The sequence below is a fragment of the Heterocephalus glaber genome, unplaced genomic scaffold (assembly GCF_053883595.1).
Source record: "Heterocephalus glaber isolate CG9 unplaced genomic scaffold, H.glaber_assembly_v1.0 deba00001497, whole genome shotgun sequence".
In the NCBI taxonomy this organism is placed as follows: domain Eukaryota; kingdom Metazoa; phylum Chordata; class Mammalia; order Rodentia; family Bathyergidae; genus Heterocephalus; species Heterocephalus glaber.
In genome coordinates this window covers 28,245,117-28,269,354 of record NW_028258320.1, presented here as the reverse complement: position 1 = coordinate 28,269,354, position 24,238 = coordinate 28,245,117, and the positions used below count along the sequence as shown (strand labels likewise).

The 24,238-nt window shown below is 37.7% G+C and overlaps 1 protein-coding gene across 12 annotated transcripts in view; it reads left to right on the top strand.

The window, feature by feature from the left end:
* Bicc1 (BicC family RNA binding protein 1) overlaps nucleotides 1-12,204 on the top strand; it is a 320,644-nt gene extending 308,440 nt beyond the window's left edge. For 11 of the 12 annotated variants that reach the window (XM_087184823.1, XM_087184822.1, XM_087184830.1 and 8 more), the window contains 2 exons: nucleotides 2,531-2,630; nucleotides 9,583-12,204. In XM_087184823.1, the coding sequence (XP_087040949.1) occupies nucleotides 2,531-2,630; nucleotides 9,583-9,713 (231 nt within the window). In that variant the 3' untranslated portion in view covers nucleotides 9,714-12,204. Of the gene's footprint in view, nucleotides 1-2,530; nucleotides 2,631-5,304; nucleotides 5,384-9,582 lie in introns of all 12 variants that reach the window. The other variant, XM_087184824.1, reaches the window with a different exon arrangement.
* Nucleotides 12,205-24,238: the final 12,034 nt, after the last annotated feature.

Here is a 24,238-nt window from a genome sequence, read left to right as displayed (position 1 = left end):
TTGTAGAACTTTCGGGTTCATACCTCCCCTAATGCCAGAGTCAAGTGTGCAGCTCAAAGGATTTTGTCCTTGAGTCTGTTGTTGTCTTTATTAATGACACTTAGAAGAAATAGCACCATCTGAAATAAATATCTATGACTGTTTTTCACCCACCCTGTGTTACATTGTGAATTCTGTTCTCACAAATTATATTTTTCATATAATTTTCATATAATTTTCTTATTCATTCATTTGTGAATTTACTGTCTTAAGTTTTTCTTGAACCGAAACAGAACTTAGATGTCTTCTGAGCCCTCACTACCATGAATATTGGTCCAGTGGACACAGGAGCCCATTATCCACTAGAATGCAGAAAAAAGCCTTCAGCATGATTCTAATGATGCTACCATATTATTGGGGCACAGCTAACCCAATGCATCAGAAAAGTAAAAGGTTTCATAAATTTATCTTTTTCAAGTCAAGTCATAGTATAAACTTGGTGCTAGTTGGCTGAATTTCATGTTAGAGAACATCTAATTAAGTCAGTAATTTTCGATTGTGTATCAGTCCACAAAGAATTGATGGTTTTTATTAGGTACTTTGTATCATAAATTCAATGTATTGCCCATGGCTTAATAAATAATTAAGTTTAATTACTGAATATTTTTGCTTGTTACACGGAGAAATTGCCCATGTATATTGGATTTCAGGCAGTTGATTTTATTTTCTTTCCTCTAAATCTAAGTTAGTGTGCATTTAGCCACAGATTTTCTAAGTTGAGTCACCCTTTCATCTGAACACATTAAAGCACTGTCTCCGTTAACTTAGTCCTGCTGTTTAGATGAAGATAGCTGACTGAAGCACAAGGACACAAGTGTATAACTAACTTCTCCAGACACAGAAGAAAGTGTTGCTTACTTATATCTGGGTTTGTTTTTAATCCATATTTCCTATTTGAAGACTCATAGAAAGAAATGTATTATATGTGCCTCTAACCTCATTACTCCAAGAAGAAAGAAAACGTAAGACTATACAGCCAGACTAGCTTTATTTAATACTTTGTTAAATAAGGCATGATTTACCAAACTGTGGCCTGCAGACCTGCTGCTTGATTTTGTCAGTAAAGCTTTATTTGAACACAGCCATGCTCGTTTGTTTATTGTCTGTGACTGTTTTCAGGCTGCAACCACAAGGCTGAGTAGTCACAACAGTGACAGTGTGGCCTGTGAATCCTAGAATATTTCCCACGTGGCCCTTTAGGAGGAAGTTTGGGGAACCGAGAGTCTGTTGAGTAGAATTTCTAAGAACATACCTTTAAAACTGTGATAAAGGCTGACTTTAAGGTTTTATAAGATCTAGATGTAACGTCAAATCAGAACAGAATATTTCAAATTGCATTCATTGTAATTTAATGAAAAGTATTTTTTACTTTTATTTGTTGCATTGAGATTTGGTAATCTGCTTCCTTTATATAGGTTTTTCTAATATTCAGATATGATTTAACGAGCATCCCCTCCATTATATAACCTCATGGTCTTGAAATTATGGTGCATTGAAGATTCACTTAGTAACTTTCATAGGTGATAAAAATAGTATATATTATTATTAACTATAGCTGCCAATTATTTAACCCCTTTGGTAAGCCCATTGATACACTTTACATCTGTAGTCATATTTAATATTTACAAGAGCCCTGCAAGGTGTACAGTAAGTCTCTGACTTACGAACGTTTGAATTGCAAACTTTCACAGGTTTACTGTGTAAAATGCACTTTGTCGGCTTAGGGAGAAATCCAACTTATGAACAGTTCTTCTAGCATGGAACTTGTTCATAAGTCAGGAACTTACTGTACAATATTTTCAATCATATGTGTCCTTGACTGGTAATGATGGAGTCAGGATCTGAAGTCTTTGTGACTTAAGAGTCTGTTGCCTTTCGAGTCATCCACACTCTGTTAAAAGGAAGAGTAAGGTTCTTGGTCATTTCCCTCCATACTTTGCTGCTGATACCATACTATGTAATTGTAGTATTACTGCCAGTACTTTTTTTGGTACCATTCTCAGAGATGAGATCTGCTGGATTGAACCAGGTAAATGAATAGATCTGATACAGTCTAGGAATTCTTTTATCAGTATCATGTAGAACACAGTGGAAGATACCATCTGTTATATTCTTTAGTTGCTTCTTGAAAGATACATTGGACCAATCCAGAATATAAATATAAGAACTATTTTTCTTTTTACTGGGAAAATATGTATTCTTCCTTTTATCAGTTCACAAAAATGGTATAATATTTATGTTTTCCTTTTGCCAGAAGCTGCCAGGATCCTCAGAACTAAATTTATATCTCAGTTTTCAGTAAATCACTGGGTTGGGTATGTCTGTTAGGATCATCACTTTATTTCACTATCTTTGAGTTTGTGCTACCACCATTAGTTTTTGGAAGTAGGCACAGCATAGGTAGTAAATATGTATAATAATGAGCTAGTCCTACAATGAAAAGAAAATAAGTGCTTAATATATTGGCTACAGATTGTCTTTTTACCCACAGATTGATCTTCAGACATTCCTCACTCTCACAGATCAGGATCTGAAAGAGCTGGGAATTACTACTTTTGGTGCCAGAAGGAAAATGCTGCTTGCAATCTCAGGTGAATATAAATGTGCAATTCATCCTTTAAAATCGGAAAAACCTCTTCCAGCTTTCTTAGCTGGTGGGGCTGATTCTTCCCATCAGCTGCTTGCTTTTTCTTTTTAATACATTGGTGGTTGTGGTTTCAGAGGGTTCTTCTGCCAACTGAGAATATTCACCCCTTCATCAAGGCGTTGCCTGACAGCTTGCCTTGATAGTGTTCCTTGAAGTAGATCTCTTTAGAATATAGAACCAGAATTGCCCTATACTTAACATAATAGTGGGAAGAAAACTTAACTCTCCTTTTTGTCTTCATGCTACACAATAATCATTGTTTGTAAATAAATATTCTTGATTTGATGTCAGATTCAAATGTGTGTATCCTTGCACACCAACTGAAATCATCTCATTGAGCAGAAAATACCATTCATTGGTATAGATTGAAATCTGGCAGTATTATTTGTCTTAGTGTTTTTAATAGAATTTGTGAGTCACCAAAAGGATATAGTATCCTGAAAGTAGTTACAGAATGAAGGAAAATAATGTTTTCTGTTTTCATAAACCACCCTCTTTGTGTATCTGTTACATAATCCATGTATTAGAAAATGCTTCATCCGTATTTATTGGGTTACACTCACTTGAAAAGAATTGGGCCAGTGATGCATCAGAAATTGGCAAATATATACTAATACACCTGAAAAATGTGCTTAGAGAAATATGAGGAAGAAATATTAGGGTGGTTAGATTTTGAAAACTTTGCATTAAGGCACTTAAATGCCAAGCTTATATGTATATCATTCCCTCAAAAAGACAGACACACTAAGAGAAGAATCTAAGCATCATGTATAGTACTGTGAGAAAATGACTTTGCTCTTTTTGAGCACTGAATCTGCTGGCTAAGCCTTCTGTGAGGGCAGCAGTTGTATCCAACTGGTGAAAGTCCAGTCCAGATAGGATTCACTAGTGAGATCAGCAAATAAATATAAAACTTAGGCGCTTTTCCATTTTACTTATAGGGAATTGCATACAAAATCTTCATCTAAAGCAGATTCAGGAAGAGTAGCTTTGAAATAGGATTGGAAATCCCATCAGTGAGCTTTCTGGCAGCAGCTGTTGTGCCTTTTTATGAATAGGGTTCTGCTCACATCACTTTAGAAATCTACCACCCCATGGTGTGCCCCACAGGCTGCATTAATAGCACTCCATAGGTATATGCATAATTCCTGTTGGCTCAGAAATTCATCTTGGTATAGTGAAAAGGACACTTGATTCAAATGGGAGATTTGGGCTTTTCCCTCTGTCATATCATGAGATCTAGGGTAAGTTTCCAAACTTCTTTTGGTTTCATGAAAGTAGATTGGAACAGATGATTGTGTAAGATAACCTTCCCTTTCTAAGGTCTGTCCTTTCACATCATATATCATCAGGCTTAGTGAAAACAGACAGTAGTTTTAACGGTATGTGTTATTAACAGGATATTACTTTGTTCTTTCTTTTTTACCATCTGCAGTAAGATAGTTGGGTTTTTAACTTGCTTACCCTGAAGCTCACCTCAGAGAGCTGTTCCTTGACTCAAATTAACTTTATACATGTTCACATTTTTTATGGATTTGCAAATGAAATTGACACACTACCTGAACTCACATATTCACTATACCTGTGCTATTAAAATGTGCTTGTAGGTCAATACTTTTATACCAGAACCTATAATCATTCACTAAAGATTCGTGGAATAGCAGTGATAATATAATAAGAACTAAGTTCTTTGTGGACCACCCTGACTCCAGACTCTATAGAGCTTTTAGAGACAAGCACTAAAGCATTATCACTAAATACTTTGATCGGTTGCAGAGGGATCATCGATATCTTTTCTCTGAAATATAGCAGCACCATTTACTGTGGGTTTTAGGGAGTAAAACAGGAATCAGAAAGGATTTTGAATCCTATTTAAAAATTTTTTTCCAATCATCTTTGGCATATATCCTCTGAGGTTATGTGGATCCTCTTAGATTGCCTCTCTTAGTGGGATTCAGTTCTCTTGCTTTTAAAGGGTATTGGAGATGTTGAATAAGATGCCTTACGAATGCTTTGCACAGTATGAAGTATTTGATTATTTTAAGGATGATTTTGCCTTACTTTGTTGACTGCAATTGTTTGAACTTGGTAAATCATTTTCTCTACAAGTGATAAGTTTTTATTGAGAAACCATTCATCAAAAAGCTTCTTCCTCCAATTCAAGCTATCTGATAGCAAAGACATCTGTTTATAGTCCCAGAACATTCCATTTCCAGAGAGACATAGACTAGGCAGCTCTGACACACATTTTGTCTTGTGTTTACAGAGTTTGATTAGGTACAGAGTTTGCTCAGAAATACTTTTTAAAATTTTATAGATTTTTAAAAACTTATAATTAGAATTATTCTTTCAGTATGAGGTTTTTGTTTTATCTTGGGCCCGAAGACATGTATTCTAATGTTATAGGAGGAGGTGAAATTTATTTCTAATAGAGATGACCAAAGAATCAATTTGATTTTTTAAAAATTCATGATTTTTTGAAAATTCAGAGATTTCTCTCCATAGTTTAGAGATTAACTAGTTGTACACAGACTCAGTGAAGGAAGACTAGTGTCCTATAGACAAGCTTTCTGCCACGGCCTCAGGTAGATCTAACATTTCCCGACCTATTCTTTTAGTTTGTGACTCTGTTCAGATCCGCAACAAGATCCTGAGAGCTGCCAGGATTGTGTGAACCTTGGGATTTCAAAGAAAAAGGTTGGTATTATCCCAAACTATTCCTTAGGCTTACTGAGAAAAAAAATCAGAGGAAGGACTTTGCTTTTTAATTTAAAACAACAACAAAACCCCTAAAGTCTCTTTAGTAGGACTTGATCTTTGATGATACCCTCTCTGGAAGATGTATCTCTGTGCTTCACATTTATGAAAATTATATATGAAAGTTCATCTTTAGGGAATGATTGGATTCCCTCATGCCCATTTTATTCTTTCAAAGATGTAGCTAATGTGATTTTTCAGGAAACAGTTTTCAACATTTATTTTAAAAAATGTTTTTTTCAGACAAGGTCTTGCCATGTAGTTCAGACCAGGCTTGAACTCCCTTTGTAGCTGAGGCTGGCTTCGAACTCATGGTGATCCTCCTGCCTGAGCCTCCCAAGTGCTAGGATTACAGGTGTGCACCACCACACCTGGCTTCAACATTTATTTTTTCAAATTGTCTTCATTGGCCCATTTGTTTTCATGTGCTCAGTTGCACACGCTGTATGTGCTAGGGAAGGATGTTGCTTAGCCTCATTCCTTGCTCTCCACCTACATCACAAGGCAATGCCCTCTTGATTTGTAGGCCTTTCCCCTGTGGAAGAATGGAGCTCAAAGATGGTCTCTAAGCTTGAATGTAATATAACAGGTGGTCCACCTAAGAGGATTAGTTTATTCTTCACTCTCCTATAAGTTTGCCTTTAAATACACTTGATTCCATCTTGATTTCTGAATTTTAAAGTGCTGTACGTATAAGTTTGTTACAAATATTAACTCATATTGATGGTACAAATTAATGGGTTTCACTGTGATAATTCCATACATGTGTGTTTTAATTTAACAAGACACATTTGCTCAGCTTTTAATAGGAATGTCTTTGATATTATGATTGTGCAGAAATTTGAAACAGTGGCTGTCAGTATGCAGTTTGTAGAGTTTTCAAGCTTTTTGTTTAAAAAGGAACTTTTGTGTACTAAAAGATGAAATAATGCCTGTTATTGGGCATACCTGCAATTCCTAGTGTCTCAGGTTTGTGTTCCTGATGCCTCCATTGGTCTTCTCTGTCTGTGGGCCACTGATCTTTCCATCAGGGATATGGTGTTTCAACTTCATCATTTAATAGATAGGTGACTCTCACCTACTTTTAAAATCAGTTTTCTTATTTATTAAAATGGAGAATAGTAATATTACTTATTCCTTAGGACTCGAATAGGACCAAATAAATGTAAAGTGCTTGTCACTAATAAAGGCCAATAAATCACTTATCTTTCTTCTAAGAACTGTATGTGAACCAAAGTGAGTTGTCTCTACTGTTGCTTTGACCCATACAGGGCAGGTGTGTACATTTTGAAAGTCAGTGGAGTGAATTATTAAGGGTTTTGGCCCATATTCCAGAGTTGAGGAGACAGGAGCATGTCTGGCCCTGTAACCACAGTTACCTACCTGTGACAGCCTGAGTCTGTTCTCATCCTTCATGTTGCAGTGGCTCCCCAGAGTTTATAGAGCAACCTCAGAATTCAAAAGAGTATTGTGTATGTGGTAGAAAAATTGACTCCCATGCAAATGTAAGTTGTTGAATGATGTGCTACAGATTAGCTCAAACTAAACAGAAAGGACAACTTTAAGCAATTGATTTGAAATTGAATAAGTCTTCAAATATTTACTTTTGGTAGTTATCAGAAACTGTAATCTCCAGAGTATGATTCTTCATTATAAAGACACTAGTGATTATTTTACATTACATTGTGATTCTAGGGTCGGTTGAGGAGGGTATGTATAGTCATAAACAGGGTGGTCTGTGTAGGTTAACTTTTTACCTTTCTAGTTAATAAATTTTGCATGGCAATAGACAAACTAAGGAGTGTTTCTTAAGAATTCTAGTTTCTTCAAAATTAAAGTAGAGCACTGTAGTTTTCCCTGAAAATTTGGATACAAATTTTGGTAGTTTTCAAGTGTACATTTTCTAAACTGCTGTGATTGGTACTATGTTGAATTTTCTTATACTATGTTGAATTTTTATTCAAAGAAAACCTTCTGCTTCTTCACCTAACCATTTCTGACTCAAGAAACATTGACTTAATGAATTGGCAGAGCTGTGGGGGCCGTGGCTTAATGCTTCAGAGTCCTTCTGGAGTACCCTCAGGTTTAGGTGGTATGGGATCTTCTTTTCACATGATTTTAATAATTTAACAGCTGCTATGTTTGACATAGATGAGTTCAGGAAGTATAAGAATCTTCTGTGTCAGAAACCTAGAATAGCACAAGCAATTGTGCTGAGACACGACTGCAGGCATCACAATCCCCAACTTGAAACTATACTACAAAGCTACTGTGATAAAAACAGCATGGTACTGGCAAAGAAACAGACCCAAAGATCAGTGGAATAGATTAGAAGATGCAGAAACAACTCCAGACATACTCAGTCACCTCATCTTTGACAAAGGAGCCAACCACCCTCATTGGAGGAAAGATGGTCTATTTAATAAATGGTGTTGGAAAAACTGGATTTCAACCTGTCAGAAATTAAAACCAGACCCATGCCTATCACTGTGCACTAAACTAAGATTGAAGTGGATTTAAAGATCTAAATATTAAGTCAGAAACACTAAACTTGCTGGAAGATAAATTAGGTAGAACTCTTGATGACATTGGCATAGGAAAAGACTTTATGAACAAATCTTCAGTAGCACAGGAGCTAGAACAAAGAATTAGCAACTGGGATCTCATCTTATTAAAAAGCTTCTGCACTGCAAGAGAAACTACCAACAGAGCTAAGAGACAACCTACAATGTGGGAAGAAATATTTAGCAGCTGTACCTCAGACAAAGGTCTACTATCAAGAATATATAAAGAACTGAAAAAAAGCAGACCTCCCAAATTCAAAGACCCAATTCAAACATGGGCAACTGAAATGAACAGACATTTCTCAGACAAAGAAGTAAAAACAGCAAGTAAATATATGAAAAAATGTTCAACATCCCTGGTCATTCGAGAGATGCAGATGAAAACAACACTGAGATTCCACCTCACCCCACAAAGAATGGCTGCTATCAAGAAATCAACCAATAACAAATGCTGGTGGGGTTGTGGAGAGAAAGGAACCCTTCTCCATTGTTGGTGGGAATGTAGATTGGTGCAACCACTGTGGTAATCAGTATGGTGATACCTCAAAGAACTAGGACTACAGGTCCCATTTGACCCAGCTATTCCCCTACTGGGAATCTTCCCCAAAGAATTAAAAGAATCATACCACAGAGATATATGTGCACCTATGTTTATAGTGGCACAATTTGTAATAGCTAAAGTTTGGAAACAGCCCAAATGCCCATCGACTGGAAACTGGATAAAGAAAATGTGGTTTTTTTTAATAAAATGGAGTACTACTCAGCCATAAAGAATGAGAAACTAGAGACAGTTATAGCTAAATGGATGCATATTGAGACCATACTCTTAAGTGAAATAAATAGGACACACTAGTAAATACCGAATAGTTTCTCTAGTGTGAGAAATTGAAAGTGTAAATAAGGATGAAAATGATTAAAATGAATAATTGATAATTTGAAATAAGAAAAGGTCCAAGGGTTTGGGGATGGTGGAAGGGAAAGGGAAAAGAGAAGAAGGGAAAGAAAAAAATTATGAGAAAAAAAATGGAATCAAACTCTGGGTAGATAGGGAAAGGTGGAGGGGGTGAAGGGTGCACAGGTAATGGGAGAAAAAATAAAAACTAAGATGCATCATGTTCTGGTACAAACACCCAATGATAAATGTAAATGTATTTTATACCTAAAATGTACCAATAAATATATATATATATAAAGAATCTTCTGTGCCCTCTCTCATACCTGCTACTGGCCTGATTGTCTCTCTGCCCCTAAAATAACCTTTGTTGTAGGTCAAATCTTTAACAAGTTTGGAGGCTTCTGAAAATGATATATCCCCCAGAGAGTTTTATAACCACCATAAAAACTATTTGCTCTCCCTTGGTTTTCTAGGTTACAAATATGTTACCTCTAACATCAGACTTTCTGGTATGTCAGAAATGTCTTGACCATTAACTAAAAGTTTTCCTTTTGCCACCAGGTGACATTCCCCTCAAAACCTACGGTGTCACCATTTTATGAGCTAAAATCCCATGTCCTGTAGTGTATGGAACTTTTCTTTGGGGCTGCTAACAATTCTCTCTTGCTCTTTCTCTCCAGAACTAAATAAAAACCGAAGAAAGCTTTTTGAACCACCAAATGCACGCACCTCTTTCCTGGAAGGTGGAGCAAGTGGGAGGCTTCCCCGTCAGTATCACTCAGACATTGCTAGTGTCAGTGGGCGCTGGTAGCAATACCCTCTAGGACCATGCCCGCCACTGACTGTAGAGCTGGACATGGGATATCTGTGAGCAGCCTTACTACACACCGTCCTCAGCGCTCTGGGCATCTGGTACCAGGACCAAAGCATCTACTCACACCTGTACTTTGTGGCAGAAAGGAAGACAACAGAGAAGATGTTCTTTATGTTACCGTACAAGACACCAAATGTGGATTAGTGGATTACTTTTTAAAAATGGCATTTGGACAGAATTTACAATATGAGAACAGGGCTTTATTTTTTTTAACCTGTATAATGTATGCACTGATTTTTTTTTTTTTTTTTTTTTTTACTTAAAATGAAGGATACATTGACATCTGGGATGCCAGAAAACTTAGAAGTTGTTTTGTTTGTTTTGGTTTTTGGGAATTTAAGAAAATAATCAAAGTGGAATTTCTGGTACTGCTTTAAAAGAATTATTGACACATTTCAGCACTTTACATGTTCTGATTTCTTGTCCTGTGGAAATTTTCTTTTTCTCTTTTTCTTTCTCTCAATTTCATATTAGTAAAGATCAGATTTAGTCATTTTTCTGACTGCATCAAATTTTTATTTGAAATGGTACTGGATATTAGTTTCTCTGCAGATTATTCTGTGGCTTTGGGAAATGTGAGCCCACTTGGTTACGGACCAATTCTGTTCATGTATGTCAGCATCCTAGAAACACTCAGCAATGAACCTAGCTCATAGTAACAGGTGCAAAGACAGACCAAATGGAGTTTGCAATATTAACCCTTTGCAGTCATCATATTTAGCTGCTGCCTATATTGCTAAAATGATTTTAATGGTTGTTTGAAGGCAAAGGGCTGTTTTTATTTAGTATACTGCCACTAAAGGACATTTATTTATATCAAACTTTTATTTTTAGATATTATAAGCATACAGTACATAATTGATGAAGTTGATATTTGCTAGAGATTTATGGTAGAGAATGGATGACATTCAATAACTGGAGCCCTAGATTGTCACTTTATTTAAAAAGACAAATAATCATCTGACAAGACAGCACTGTTGCCATTATGAAAAGAAAAAGATTACATCTTTATGATGTACACATTAACTGTGCTCCATATGGTCACAGGACTTTCCTAAAATTGTCTGCTTCAAGTAGGCTTGAGAATGGAAAGGCTTTTATTTAAGTCTCCAGGATGACAGTTTATAAAGATAGCTGAATTCTGAAGGAAAAAAAGAGACTGTTTTCTAAGTCTAGATTTATTGTTACAATCTTATACTGTGAAAGTCCAAGAAATCAGGCAACGTTGTTTCTTGGGTCTTTTCAGATGTCTTGTGGCTTTATGAAGATTTTCAATTCATGAAGAAAATCACTAAAGTGCCTTTCTTTATTCAAAGCAATATTATTTCCAAGTATATTAAGCTGGAAAACTTTCCCATAGGAAATGTTGTCAATTACCTGTAATGTCTTATTTATGTTCAGTATTCAAGACTTTCTATGTGGATATAAACCACTGTCCCATGCTCTTAGTAGATGGCATTAAACGTATACAACCTTTGGGAAATTATACAAATGTGGAATAAGAAATACTTGCCCAAACCTTTTTCCATGACTGACTCTTCCCATTAAAGTGAGAATAAGAATTGAAAATATATTTTGCACATAGAAAAAAAATGTTCACTTTTTTAAATGAACCTTGGTGACCTTGAAGGCGTAGACAACGCATCTGTTATAAAATGAACAATTAAATGCAATCTTATCTGCCTAAAGATACAGAATCAAGTCCGTCCGTTTGCATGTGCAGTGCCGTCTTCCCATGCACATGATGGAGGGCCACGTGGAGTTCCCTGAGTACTCTCACTATATGAATGTGTTATACTAAGCATTCAAGCACAGCAAACAGTTCCAACTTTATTTTCTGTTTGACAGCTCAATTCTTGAAATTTGATTATTTCTTTTATAAGACCTTCCCCAAATAAAAAATAATCATTTGGAGCTCTTCTCTCACCTTTCTACTGTGTATTTGCAAATTCGAGGAAGATAGAATGAATATGCAGTATTAAGTTGATACAGGTTTTATTAACAATGTGTTCTTATGACGCCAAAGGGAAAACTGTCCCACTTAAAATAGGTAAAATAGGGTGGCTAAAATAAAAACACTGGAAGTTATTTTTCTCACTTTCTCTTGATGGAATGAAGGGAATATGACACTACAGTATACAGAGTTGTCAGTGTTATATGATGCACAGAATATTTGGATTATTTGAATATATGTTAGCTTTTAATCAATCTGCGCCTTAATAGTGACTGGTTATCTGTAAATATAGAACAGATACAGATTGTATTTTTGTGTGGGTTTTTTGTCCTTTTAGTGATTTTTTTAAAAAATGAAAGATGGAATTAACATTGAAAATGGGAATTTTTCTAATCAATTGTTACACGAGAAATAAATTTATATAACCCCTTTGTATTGTTCTTGGTAGATTAAATGTCTTTTTAAAAATCTGTACATGAATTTATGCTTATTTTTCTTTTTTAAGAAAACTTTTTTTTTTTTTACTGTTTTCAGCAGAGCTAATGGACCTTTCTGCAGTTGAATATGCATTCTCTCTCATTTCACATTGTCAGAGCTCTTTCAACCAGAAGCGAAAGCACTTTCTTTTAGCTAGTGAATCCAAGACCAGTAATCAGTCATTGTTTCTCTGACCACCTATAGGTACATACAAAAAGAGTAACATTACAGGACAGGTTTTACTCTTGTTATTTCTTTCTTTTATAAAGACTCAAGTGTATGACCATTTTGACAACCTCATCCATCAGCAAAGGTGCTCCATTCTGAAATAGTCTCAGGCTTTCTAGAGACCCTTGTTCCCATTTAAGGGGCTTACTGCTGTGCTGTCTCTCATACTGAGTGCTGATTATGCCATCTACTGAGATTCTGACTGGACTCATTCTTTTTTTTTTTTTTTTTTTTTTGGTACCAGAGATCGAACTCGGGACCTTGCACTTTCGAGGCAGGTTGCTGAACCACTGAGCTAAATCCCTGGCCCCTAACTGGACTCTTCTTAAAATGGAATTGCTACCAATTGTGAAATTTGGCTAAATCTTTAATCCTAGGCTTCTAGGAATATCTCCACAAATTATCTATGCCAATGTTCCTTAAAAATTGTTTCTAGAACAAGAGTTCTTTTCATAATCAAAATCTCATCTGTGACTCACTGAAAAATTATCCAGTCATTCAATTCTGTGAATAACTACAGATAGGTGGGTAGATGGCAGATGCCTGGTGTAGCTAGCAGTGTACCAGATTCCTTTGCTCCCATTGAGCTGACATTCTAAATAAGTAAGGGTGGAGCTGATGAGTTGGAGGATGGAATATCCCCACCCTGCAAGATGGTCCTCCATATTGCCCTCCAAGTGATCTCTTTGGGGCTGTATAGAAACCCCAGTTTTTAATAAAACTGTTAAGTCCATTGCATTGAAATAGTCCTGTGCTTTGAAATGCAAAATATTCCTCCTCCTATCCTTTTGTTCTAGGTTCCACAAGTTTAATCACATTCTCAAAAGAAATGAATGTGTGGCCAGAGGGTTATATTCCTGTGCTGTATGGTTATACTCTTTAGTGATAATGGTAGGGACCATAACTACTTAAATTTGACTCCAAGTCACAGCGAAGTTTTTAAAAATCAAGTTTAACATGAGTTTTCTATCAATGTAGATACTCCAAGCATGCACTAATACTTAAAAGTTTGTTCCAGATGGAGACCTCTCACAAGATACTCCCCAATGGAGTCTCTTCAGATGATGGTTTCTAAGGGAACTTCACCCTAGTTTGGCTAATTATTATAACATGAATTCAAATGTGTTAAATTGCAACTTAATCTAATTTTTATAATGAGCTGGTATTTATTCAGTGTGGTCTATGATTCTAGTCACCACTAGAAGCCATAATTCTATAATCCTGTTCCAGGTAAATTGGCTTTGTTTCCTTACCTCTGCCTTTTGGATAAGTTGAGGTAATCTGGCTGAGAGCAGAAGAGGCTGGACTTTGTAGTTAGGCAAGCATGTAGTTAGATGTTGCCTTCAGACCTTGGGAAAATTACTCTCCCTCTGAGTCATCCATAATATGGAAATTATACCCCTTTTTTTGAGTTGTTGAAAGAGTAAAGGGAAGCTGTGTGTGAATCCTGCACATTGTAGGGCACATGGTGAGTGGAAAATCAATTGCATCTACCATTACCCAGGCTGGTTTCTCCATTTGCTGCCTGTGTGTTTCTTTGTCCATCAGGGGTCTTCGCTGTGTTCATCTGTCTGCTGTGTCAGAAGAGGAAAGCCAATTTCTTCTGCAAATGTTAGGAGGAGAAAGCATAAACCTCAGTCTTAGTCACTCAGCTCCTGACCCATAAAGTTGAAGTCACAATACTATACTGAACATCAAGATCAGGGCCCTCAAACTTTATACAGGAATTTGCTCTGTTTGGTTGGTTTTTATTTTGATTCTTTAAAATCTCTCATGTACCAGTATATTGATAGATTCTTCATGTGGGTGGAGTTAGTAGCTATTTCTACTAGTCATATATGTTTTCCCTAGAGTTCTCATTACTTTCAGATGGCATGACCCCTCCGGGTCATCTACTCTGATTGCTAAATTTCTCACATACTCTTTTCTGCCCATCACCACCCCAAAATTTAGTAATTCCCTTTGTGTGGATAATTAAGCTTTTCTTTTTTCGAAACAGGTATTCGCCTATATTTGTGCTAAGTTTAGCTGTTTTCCACTTTTTCCTCTTTTTTTTTTTTTTTTTTTTTTTTGCGGTACCAGAGCTGGAACTCTTGACCCTGCACTTGTAAGGCAGGCGTGGCACCACTGAGCTAAATCCCTGGCCATGTTTTCCACTTTTAAAAGTGAATAGAGTTAGATAATATTTGACTTCTTACAGACATGACCGGGATACTTCAAAACACTTCATCAAGGGATTTCACATTTTTGTTGCTTTTTAAAATACTTTTACTCATTCTGAAATGAGGCAAGTAGAACTTAAAGTTCTCTTTCTCAAGGGTTAGGCCATGAATGTGTTTTGGAACAGATTTTGGGAATTGGAGTCTGAATCTGACTTTGGAGGCAGAATTTCAGTGTGGGAACGAGAACCTTTAGGAAAAAATTACAGTAACTGAAATGTTTCAACTTCATAATAGAATGTTTGGATGAATCACAAGAAGGAAAAAAGAGTAGCTCAGTAATTGGGTGTGTGTGGCCCTTTTCTTTAAGGCCAGAGAAAACAAATGACTGAGATCCCTGTCTCCAGTGCTTCTTAATCCTTTATAGAGAGGCTGTGGGAATTAGACATTAGCAAAACATCTAGAAAACAATTTATGTTCACACACAATTTTTACCCAAGCACAAATGACTCTTTCCAAATTTGTGATGCAGTTTGATTCACAGTCACAATGGATAAACTTTTCCAGCTTTGTGAGTTTGGTGATAATGGGTGGGTGACATTTCCTTAGTCTCTTTTCTTCTTTGCCAGCATCACAAAATGACACAACAGGCAAACGAAGTAGCTCTGTATAAATTTCTTTCTATGGCTTGAAAAATATACATGGGGAAAAGTTAAGCTACCTTCTGTTTCACAAATTTGAGTTGAATTCCCAAGGAAGAAGGAAAAATTCCATCCTGGTACTTTATGTATTTCAAAGCTTTTAAAAACACATGAAAAGCTTTTAAATACACACCTTATCATTTTCCAACAGGAAATTGTGACCATGGAGATGGATAATGAAGGTTAAAGCTTTACATGTCATATAATAAACTTTAAAGAAGGTACTCCAATATAACAAAGATGTCTTTGACTGAAAAATAATCAGAGAACTTAAAATTGAGTTAATGAAAGAGTACCATAGAATGATGAGGATGTATGTCTCTCATGTATCTTTTTTTTTTTGCCATTGTTTTTTTTTAATTTTTAAATTTTTTTGACTCAAAGACAACCAGGACAAATTTTACTAACTATTAAAAGCTACATTTTACTAAAAACAACCTGTCTTTAAAAATGTTTAATCATACAATATATGCAATACATGCTGCTTTCCTTTTTGGGTTTCACTATCCGAGTCCTTCAGCTGGCATCAAGCACTCAGCCTCTGCCTGCTCTGAGCTGGAGGAATCAAAGGCTCGGAAATCTAAAAGGTCTTCACAATCTCCTCCCAGTCACGATAACTCGAAGATATAACTGCTTGATTCCTACCTTGGGTGTTATGGTCAATTCTCTCAGTTTCTCTTTTTTAAAAATTCTTTTATTGGTACATTGTAGGTATACAACACAACTACATTCTCATTGGGAATTGTACCTTTACATAATGCATCTTGGCTCTTATTTTTTCCCCATTCCTAGCCCTCCCTTCATCCCCTCCACCCTTCCCTACTTACAAAGACTTTGTTTCCATTTTTTCCATTTATCATCATTTTTGCTTTCCCTTCTTTCCTTTCCCCTACCCATCCCACTACCACTACACATTTGGACCTTTTCTTCCTATTTTGCATTAACAATTATTCATTCTAATCATTGGTACATTTTAGGTATACAATATAATGACATTCATCATTGGAAATTTGCACCTTTACATAATCTCTCTTGGTTCCCATCTTTCATCCTTGCACATCCCTCCCTTAAACCCCTCCATTCCTCCCTATTTACAAAGACTTTGTTCCTATTTTTCTATTTTCTCATATTAATCCCATTCCCTTCTATCCTTTCCCCTACCCATCCCACTTCCTTCCCCTTTGCCCCTTTTTTCCTGTTTCACATTACGTATTATGAATTTAGTCTTTATTTACACGTTCAGTTTCTCACACCAGAGAAACTATTCAGTATGTATACATGTGTGTCCTATTTATTTCACTTAAGAGTATTGCCTCAAAGTGCATCCCCTTAGCTATAAATGTCTCTAATTTCTCATTTTTTATGGCTGAGTAGTACTCCATTTTATTTAAAAAAATTTTTTCTTTTTCCAGTCTCCAGTTGATGGGCATTTGGGCTGTTTCCAAGTTTTAGCTATCACAAACTGTGCTGCTATGAACATGGGTGCACATATATCACTGTGGTATGATTCTTTTGATTCTTTGGAGAAGATCCCCAGAAGAGGAATAGCAGGGTCAAATGGGACTTCCACTCCTAGTTCTTTAAGGTATCTCCAAACTGATTTCCACAGTGGTTTCACCAGTCTACACTCCCACCAGCAGTGCAGCAGGGTTCCTCTTTCCCCACAGCCCCGCCAGCATTTGTTATTGGTTGATTTCATGATAGCAGCCATTCTTTCTGGAGTGAAGTGGAATCTCAGCATTGTTTTCATCTGCATTTCTCAACTAACCAGTGATGTTGAACATTTTTTCATGTATTTATTTGCTATTTCTACTTCTTTGTGTGAGAAATGTCTGTTCATTTCAGATGCCCATTTTTGGATTGGGTCTTTAAATGTGGGAGGTCTGATCTTTTGAAGTTCTTTATAGATTCGAGATAGTAGACCTTTGTCTGAGGAAGAGCAGGTGAAGATTTTTTCCCACATTGTGGGTTGTATCTGCACACTGCTGGTGGTTTCTCTTGCTGTCCAGAAGCCTTTTAATAAGAAGAGATCCCACTTGTTGATTGTTTGTGCTAGTTCACGGGCAACTGAGGCTTTGTTCATAAAATCTGTTCCTACACCGATGTCTTCAAGGGTTCTACCTAACCTCTGCTCCAACTGGTTCAGAGTCTCTATTTTAATATTTAGATCTTTAATCCATTTTGATTTTAGTTTAGTGCATGGTGAGAGATATAGGTCTAGTTTGAATCTTTGGCAAGTTGAAGCCCAATTTTTCCAGCACCATTTATTAAAGAGGCTATCTTTCCTCCAGTGAGGGTGTTTGTCTCCTTTATCAAAGATGAGATGGCTGAGTGTGTCTGGCATTGTTTCTGCATCTTCTAATCTGTTCCACTGGTCCTCAGGTCTGTGTCTTTGCTAGTACCATGCTGTTTTTATCACAATAGCTTTGTAGTAGAGTTTCAGGTTGGGGATTGTGATACCCCCTGCCATGTCTCTGTTACCTAGAATTGCTTTTGCTATTCTAGGTCTCTTCTTGTTCTAAATGAATTTTTGGATTGTTTTCTTGAGGTTTATGAAGTATGCTGCTGGGATCTCAATTGGAATTGCATTAAATCTATATAGCAGTTTTGGAAGTATGGCCATTTTCACTATATTAATCCTTCCTACCCAGGAGCAGAGGATGTCTGTCCATTTTCTGATATCATCTTCAATCTCTCTTTTCAGAGTGCCGTAGTTTTCAGAGGTCTTTGATTTCTTTTGTTAGGTTGATTCCTAGGTATTTCAGTTTTTTGGATGCTATTGTGAAAAGGATTGTTTGCCCTATTTCTCTCTCAGTGAGTCTGTCGTTTGTGTAGAGGAAAGCTATTGATTTTTGTGAGTTGACCTTGTAACCAGCTACGTGACTGAATTTGGTTATTAAGTCTAGAAGACTTTTGGTGGAGTTCTTGGGGTCTTCTATGTAGAGTATCATGTCATCTGCAAATAATGACAATTTGACTTCTTCATTACCTATCTTTATTCCTTACTCTTGTCTAATTTCTGTGGCTAATGTTTCCAGAACTATATTGAACAAGAGTGGTGATAGTGGACATCCTTGTCTTGTTCCTGATTTTAGTGTGAAGGATTTCAGTTTTTGACCATTAAGTATGATATTGGCTGTTGGTTTTTCATAGATGGCTTCTATCAGTTTGAGGTAGAGACCATCTATTCCAATTTTTTGTAGGGTTTTTATCATAAATGCATGTTGGATTTTGTCAAATGCTTTTTCTGCATCTATGGAGATAATCATATGGTTTTTGTCCTTGGCTCTATTGATTAGTGTATGACATTGATTGATTTTCATATATTGAACCATCCCTGCATCCCTGGGATGAATCCCACTTGATCAGGGTGTATGATCTTCTTGATGATCTTCTGCATTCTGTTTGCCATTATCTTACTAAGGATTTTTGCATCTATGTTCATTAGTGAGATTGGCCTATAGTTCTCTTTTTCAGTTGGGTCTTTCTCTGGTGTGGGGATCAAGGTGATGCTTGCTTCCAGGAATGAATTCAGGAGTATTGCTTCCCTTTCAATTTCATTGAAGAGTTTCAACAGTAGTGGCAGCAGTTCCTCTGTAAATGTCTTGTAGAATTCAGCAGTGAAGCCATCAGGGCCCGGGCTTTTCTTAGTTGATAACTTTTTAATTACATTTTCAATTTCATTGGTTGATATTGGGTTATTCAGAGTTTTTAGGTCTTCTTCGTTCAACTTTGGTAATTCATATGTGTCTAGGAATCCGTCCATTTCTTCTGTGTTGTCTATCTTATTGGCCTATAGGTTCTGGAAGTAGGTATTGATGATCCTTTGGATTTCTGCTGGGTCTGTTGTAATTTCACCCTTTTCATTCCTAATTGCATGGATTTGGGCCTTTTCTTTCCTTTTTCTGACAAGGTTGGCTAAGGGTTTGTCAATTTTGTTGATTCTTTTGAAGAACCAACTCTTGGCTTCATTGATTTTTTTGTATCATTCTCTTAGTCTCCATTGCATTGATTTCTCCTCTGATCTTTATAATTTCCTCCCTTGTATGAGCTCTGGGGTTGTCCTGCTCTTCTTTTTCTAGAAGCTTGAGGTGCAGCATCAGGTTGTTTAATTGGGCTCGTTCTGTTTTCCTAATATGTGTATTCACTGGTATGAATTTCCCTTGTAAGATTGCTTTCATTGTGTCCCATAGATACCGATATGTTGTATTGTCATTGACATTTAATTGAAGGAACTGTCTGATTTCTTCTTTAATTTCCTCTGTGACCCATTGATTTTTCAGAAGTGTGTTATTCAATTTCCACATGTTTATGAAATTTTTTGAGTTTCTTTTGCTATGGATCTCCAATTTCATCGCACTATGATCTGATAATATACAGAGGATAACTTCAATTCCTTTGCACTTACTTCAACATGTTCTATGTGTGAGTATGTGGTCTATTTTGGAGAATGACCCATGTTCAGCTGAGAAGAATGTGTATTCTGATTTTGTGGGGTGGAAGACTCTGTAAACATCTGTTAAATTCATTTGTTCAAGAGTTTGATTGAGTTCTAGTATATCATTACTTATTTTTAGTCTAGTTGCTCTATCTATTTGTGACAATGGGGTGTTGAGGTCCCCCACTACAATTGTATTAGTGCATATATGACTTTTCATGTCCGTTAGTATTTGTTTTATATAGTTGGGTGCACTAGTGTTTGGTGCATAGATATTTATGATTGTCATCTCTTCCTCTTGGATTCTTCCCTTTACAAGGATGTAGTGTCCTTCTTCATCTCTCTTAATCAGTGTTGGTTTGAACTCTACTTGGTCTGCCAAGAGGATAGCTACTCCTGCTTTTTTTCTGGTTCCTGTTGCATGGAGTATTGTTTTCCACCCTTTAACTTTCAGTCTCTGAGTTTCCTTTTGAATGAAGTGTGTTTCTTGTATGCAGCATATTGTTGGATTTTGCTTCTTGACCCATTCTGCCAGTCTATTTCTTTTGATTGTTGAATTGAGACCATTAACATTGATGGTTATAACTGAAACGTATTGACTTGTCATTGCCATGACTTTTTGTTTTTGTTGGGTTCTCCCCCTTTACATTTAATTTCTTGTCATGCCAGATGGGTTCTTTCTGCTTTGCTTCCTGGGGTTGTGATCCTCAATGTCTGTTCCTAGGATATTATGTAAAATTCTTTGGAGTGCTGGTTTGGTATTCATGAAGTTCCTAAGGTGGTCTTTGTCATGAAAGTGTCTTATTTCTCCATGAATTTTGAAAGATAGTTTTGCAGGATACATCAATCTGGGTTGGAGGCTGTTTTCTTTTAGGGCTTGGAACATGTCACTCCAAGCTGTTCTTGCCTTGATGGTTTGTGTTGAGGAGTCTGCTGTGATTCTGATGGGCTTTCCTTTATATGTGGTTTGTTTCTTTTCTCTAACTGCTTGTAGAACTTTGTTCTTCTGTTGAGTTTCTGTAATCTTAACAATTATATGCCTATGTGTAGATTTTTTTTGATCAAGGCTATTTGGAGTCCTATATGCCTCACTTATCTGTATGTCAAGCTCTTTTCCCCTGCTTGGGAAATTTTCTGCCATTATTTCTGTGAAGAGATTTTTTATGTCATCTGCACTCTCTCCTGTTTCTTCATTGACTCCAATCAGTCTTATGTTATTCTTCTTTGCATCATCTAGCAGCTGCTGGATTGATTTCTCATGTTCCCTTATAATTTTGAAGCAATTTTTCTTTTCCTGGTCACTAATTGCAATCTTATCTTCTATAGCTGAAATTCTGTCCTCACATTGGCTCATTCTGCTGTGTAGACTTTCAACGGAGGTTTTCATGTCCTGGAAATCTATTTGCATCTGTTTTATGGATTCCATTTGTTTCCTATGTTGGGATCCCATCATATTCCTGAGCTCCTCTCTAGATTTATTAATCATGTCTTGCACTAGGGGCACAATTTCTCCTGTTATCTGAGAAATTATTTTTGATTTCATTTTTTCCAGATCCCCTTTGTTGCCAGTTCAGTGGGTTCAGGTGGTTGAGTATCAGAGTGTTCCATCTCATTTCCCTTTGGGGTTGCTGTAGGTGATCTGGAATTCTGGTTTTGAGACTTATTTACGTGTTTTCTCATTTTGACTGAGGTGGGGGCTGTTAGCGCCTGCATGGATTACCTCCTCTGAGCTGGGTGAGGTGGGACAGGGGCCGGGAGCAGCGGTAGGGATGGTGACCCAAAAGCCCTTTCCTGTGGGCTGGGAGCAGCGGGAGGGATGGTGGCTGGGAAGCCCCTTCCTCTGGACCTGGAGCAGTGGGATGGCACCTCAGAAGCCCCTTCCTCTGGACCAGGAGCACCGGGACAGAAGGTGGTCCAAAAGCCCTTTCCTCTGGGCTGGGAGCAGCGGGAGGGATGGTGACCGGGAACCCCCTTCCTCTGTACCAGGAGCAGTGGGACGGTGGCTCAGAAGCCCCTACCTCTGGGCCTGGAGCAGCAGGACTCAGTACGGTGGTCTGGTGGTCCGGTGTCCTCTGTGTCTTTGTAGTGTGGAACCAGGTGGCTGTACAGAGGAGCGGGGGGGGGGGGGGGGGGGAGGGCGCTGTCCAGTGGATTGTTGCCGGGGCGCGGGCTGATTCGGCGTGTTCCGCGCAACTTGGGACCTGGGTAGGGCGTGAGCAGACCTGCCTGTCTTCAGCGTGGTGATTCGCCATCTTCTGCGTGACTTGGGACCTCGGTAGGGCGTGCGCAGACCTGCCTGTCTGCAGCGGGATGATTCGGCATCTTCTGTGGGACTCGAGACCTCGGTAGGACGTGCACAGACCTGCCTGTCTGCAGCGGGGTGATTAGGCGTGTTCCATGGGCCTTTCGACCTCGGTAGGGCGTCCACAGACCTGCCTGTCTGCAGCGGGCTGATTTGGCATCTTACGCGTGACTCGGGACCTCCTCTCATGTACCTTTATTAATCTAGTATCAATGCATCTTTGGAGTATCCATGTAACAGGAATTATAAATATGAAAAATAGACCTAAGGTTTTCCATTTTGTGCTATTATTAAGACAGTGATAATGAGAAACCAATTAAAGAATTAAATACTGTAACTTAAAAAGCAAAAATATTTTAAGTGCCTTAATTTTATCTTCTTTAACATTTCTGTATGAAGAGTTTTATGTTTTTGCTTTTTATTTATTTTTTTTTTTGGTGGTGGTACTGGTCATTGAGCACAGGGCCTTTGTACTGTGCTACATCCCTATTCCTTTTATTTTTTTAAATTTTGAGACAGGGACTCGCTACGTTGCCCAGTTTGGGCCTGAATTTGCAGCCTTCCCGCCTCAGCCTCCCAGAATACTAGGATTACTGGTGTGCAACACTGTGCCCAGTTTCTGCCTGGTTTTTAATAGTTGAAGGTAAGCAATGCAAAAACAGGTGCCCATTATACCAATGTTTCTCATACCAGATGTAAAAAGCCAAGTTTTTGCCTTTACATTTTTTGCAGATTAAATCTATTTAAAATATATTAAATGTGGTATGATTAGTACAAAAGTTTCTAAGTACTTATTCCCACTCTGTATGTACCAGAGACAAGAAACAAATGTTTCCTGAATTTACACCTGTCTACCATCCAGTCTCAGGGAAGGGATGAATTACACGGGGGTTTTTTTGTAATGGAAAATGTATTTAAAAATATGTTCATAAAATTATCGAATGTCAGTGTCACCCATGTTTTATCAACCAACACGGAGAGAACTTGAATGTGCCTGTGTGTATCTTTGAGACATGGCAAATTGTGGAAATCTCCTGGAGACATAACAAAATGTGCCTCTGGGTGTGCTCAGTGTGAATGTGCTTCTCTGTAGATTTGTGCTCCTTTGCTAGCCCTGTGGCTACTATGACGGCTCTCCATGTGTTTAATGTATCAAATTTTCCCTCTGCTGGTTTCTTCATCTCACTTCCTCCCATTTATTTATGCGTCCCCACAACAGAGGGGAAAATAGCATATTCAGTCACTTGGAGGAGAGTTTATTTTGTGTGGCACTACCTCTGGGATCTGGCATGCTGTAGAAGTGGAAAATATTTCCTTTGATATCCTCAAGATGGTGATTTGCAGGGTTCCAAGGCAAAGGCCGGCAGGGCACACATGTGATGTTACAGCACTTTAGAGGCAGGCCCAGTGCCATTATCACCCTTGCAAAGCCAATCCAGACTGCTTTGTCTGAAGCCACTCTTTACTAGCAGATGTTAGGATCTCACTTCCTCAGGATGCTCGTGGAAATTTATTTTAACATTCTGCTAAAGGAGAAGAATGATGTCAGTCAATATTCACAGCAGATACATTTTCACCAGCACAAAGGAAAACCACATCCTAGGCAACTGTCACCCCAGCCTACAGCCTAGAGAAATAGTCGACAGCTCCGTGAAGAGCTGGAACTATTCAATGTACCAATGTACCTGCTGGAACTGAATGGCACAACCATGTGGAGTGACAGTAACACACCAGCTACAAGCTGCTTGGGGATTATGAGGACCATCTGTCCACACAGAAGACAAGGGAACCAAGTGAAATACTGTACAAAGAAAGAGGGAAGGACTGCAAGTCACAACATAGAAGAATAAAGTCCCTGGTCTGTGTCTGTGGAACTTTGATGAGTTCCGTGTCCAGTTCCTCTAGCTAACAGAGCTGCTTCTGCCAAAAAGAGACTCCTGAAATGGCCAGACTCCATGCCAGAGCTTCCTTTCCGAAGGCAACTCCTAGCACTTCTCCCATTCAGTTGGGGGTGAAGAGGACAGACCGAAGCATTATGTCCCCAGGGTGGAAGGAGTAGGGAGATTCCATGGAAAATTGAAAGGTGAACCATGACCAGAGCTGGACACAAAATTCTCCTGTGTAAATACACAGCCTATAGCCATATATATGTGTGTATATGTGTGTGTGTGTGTGTATGTGTGTGTATATGCATATGTATATA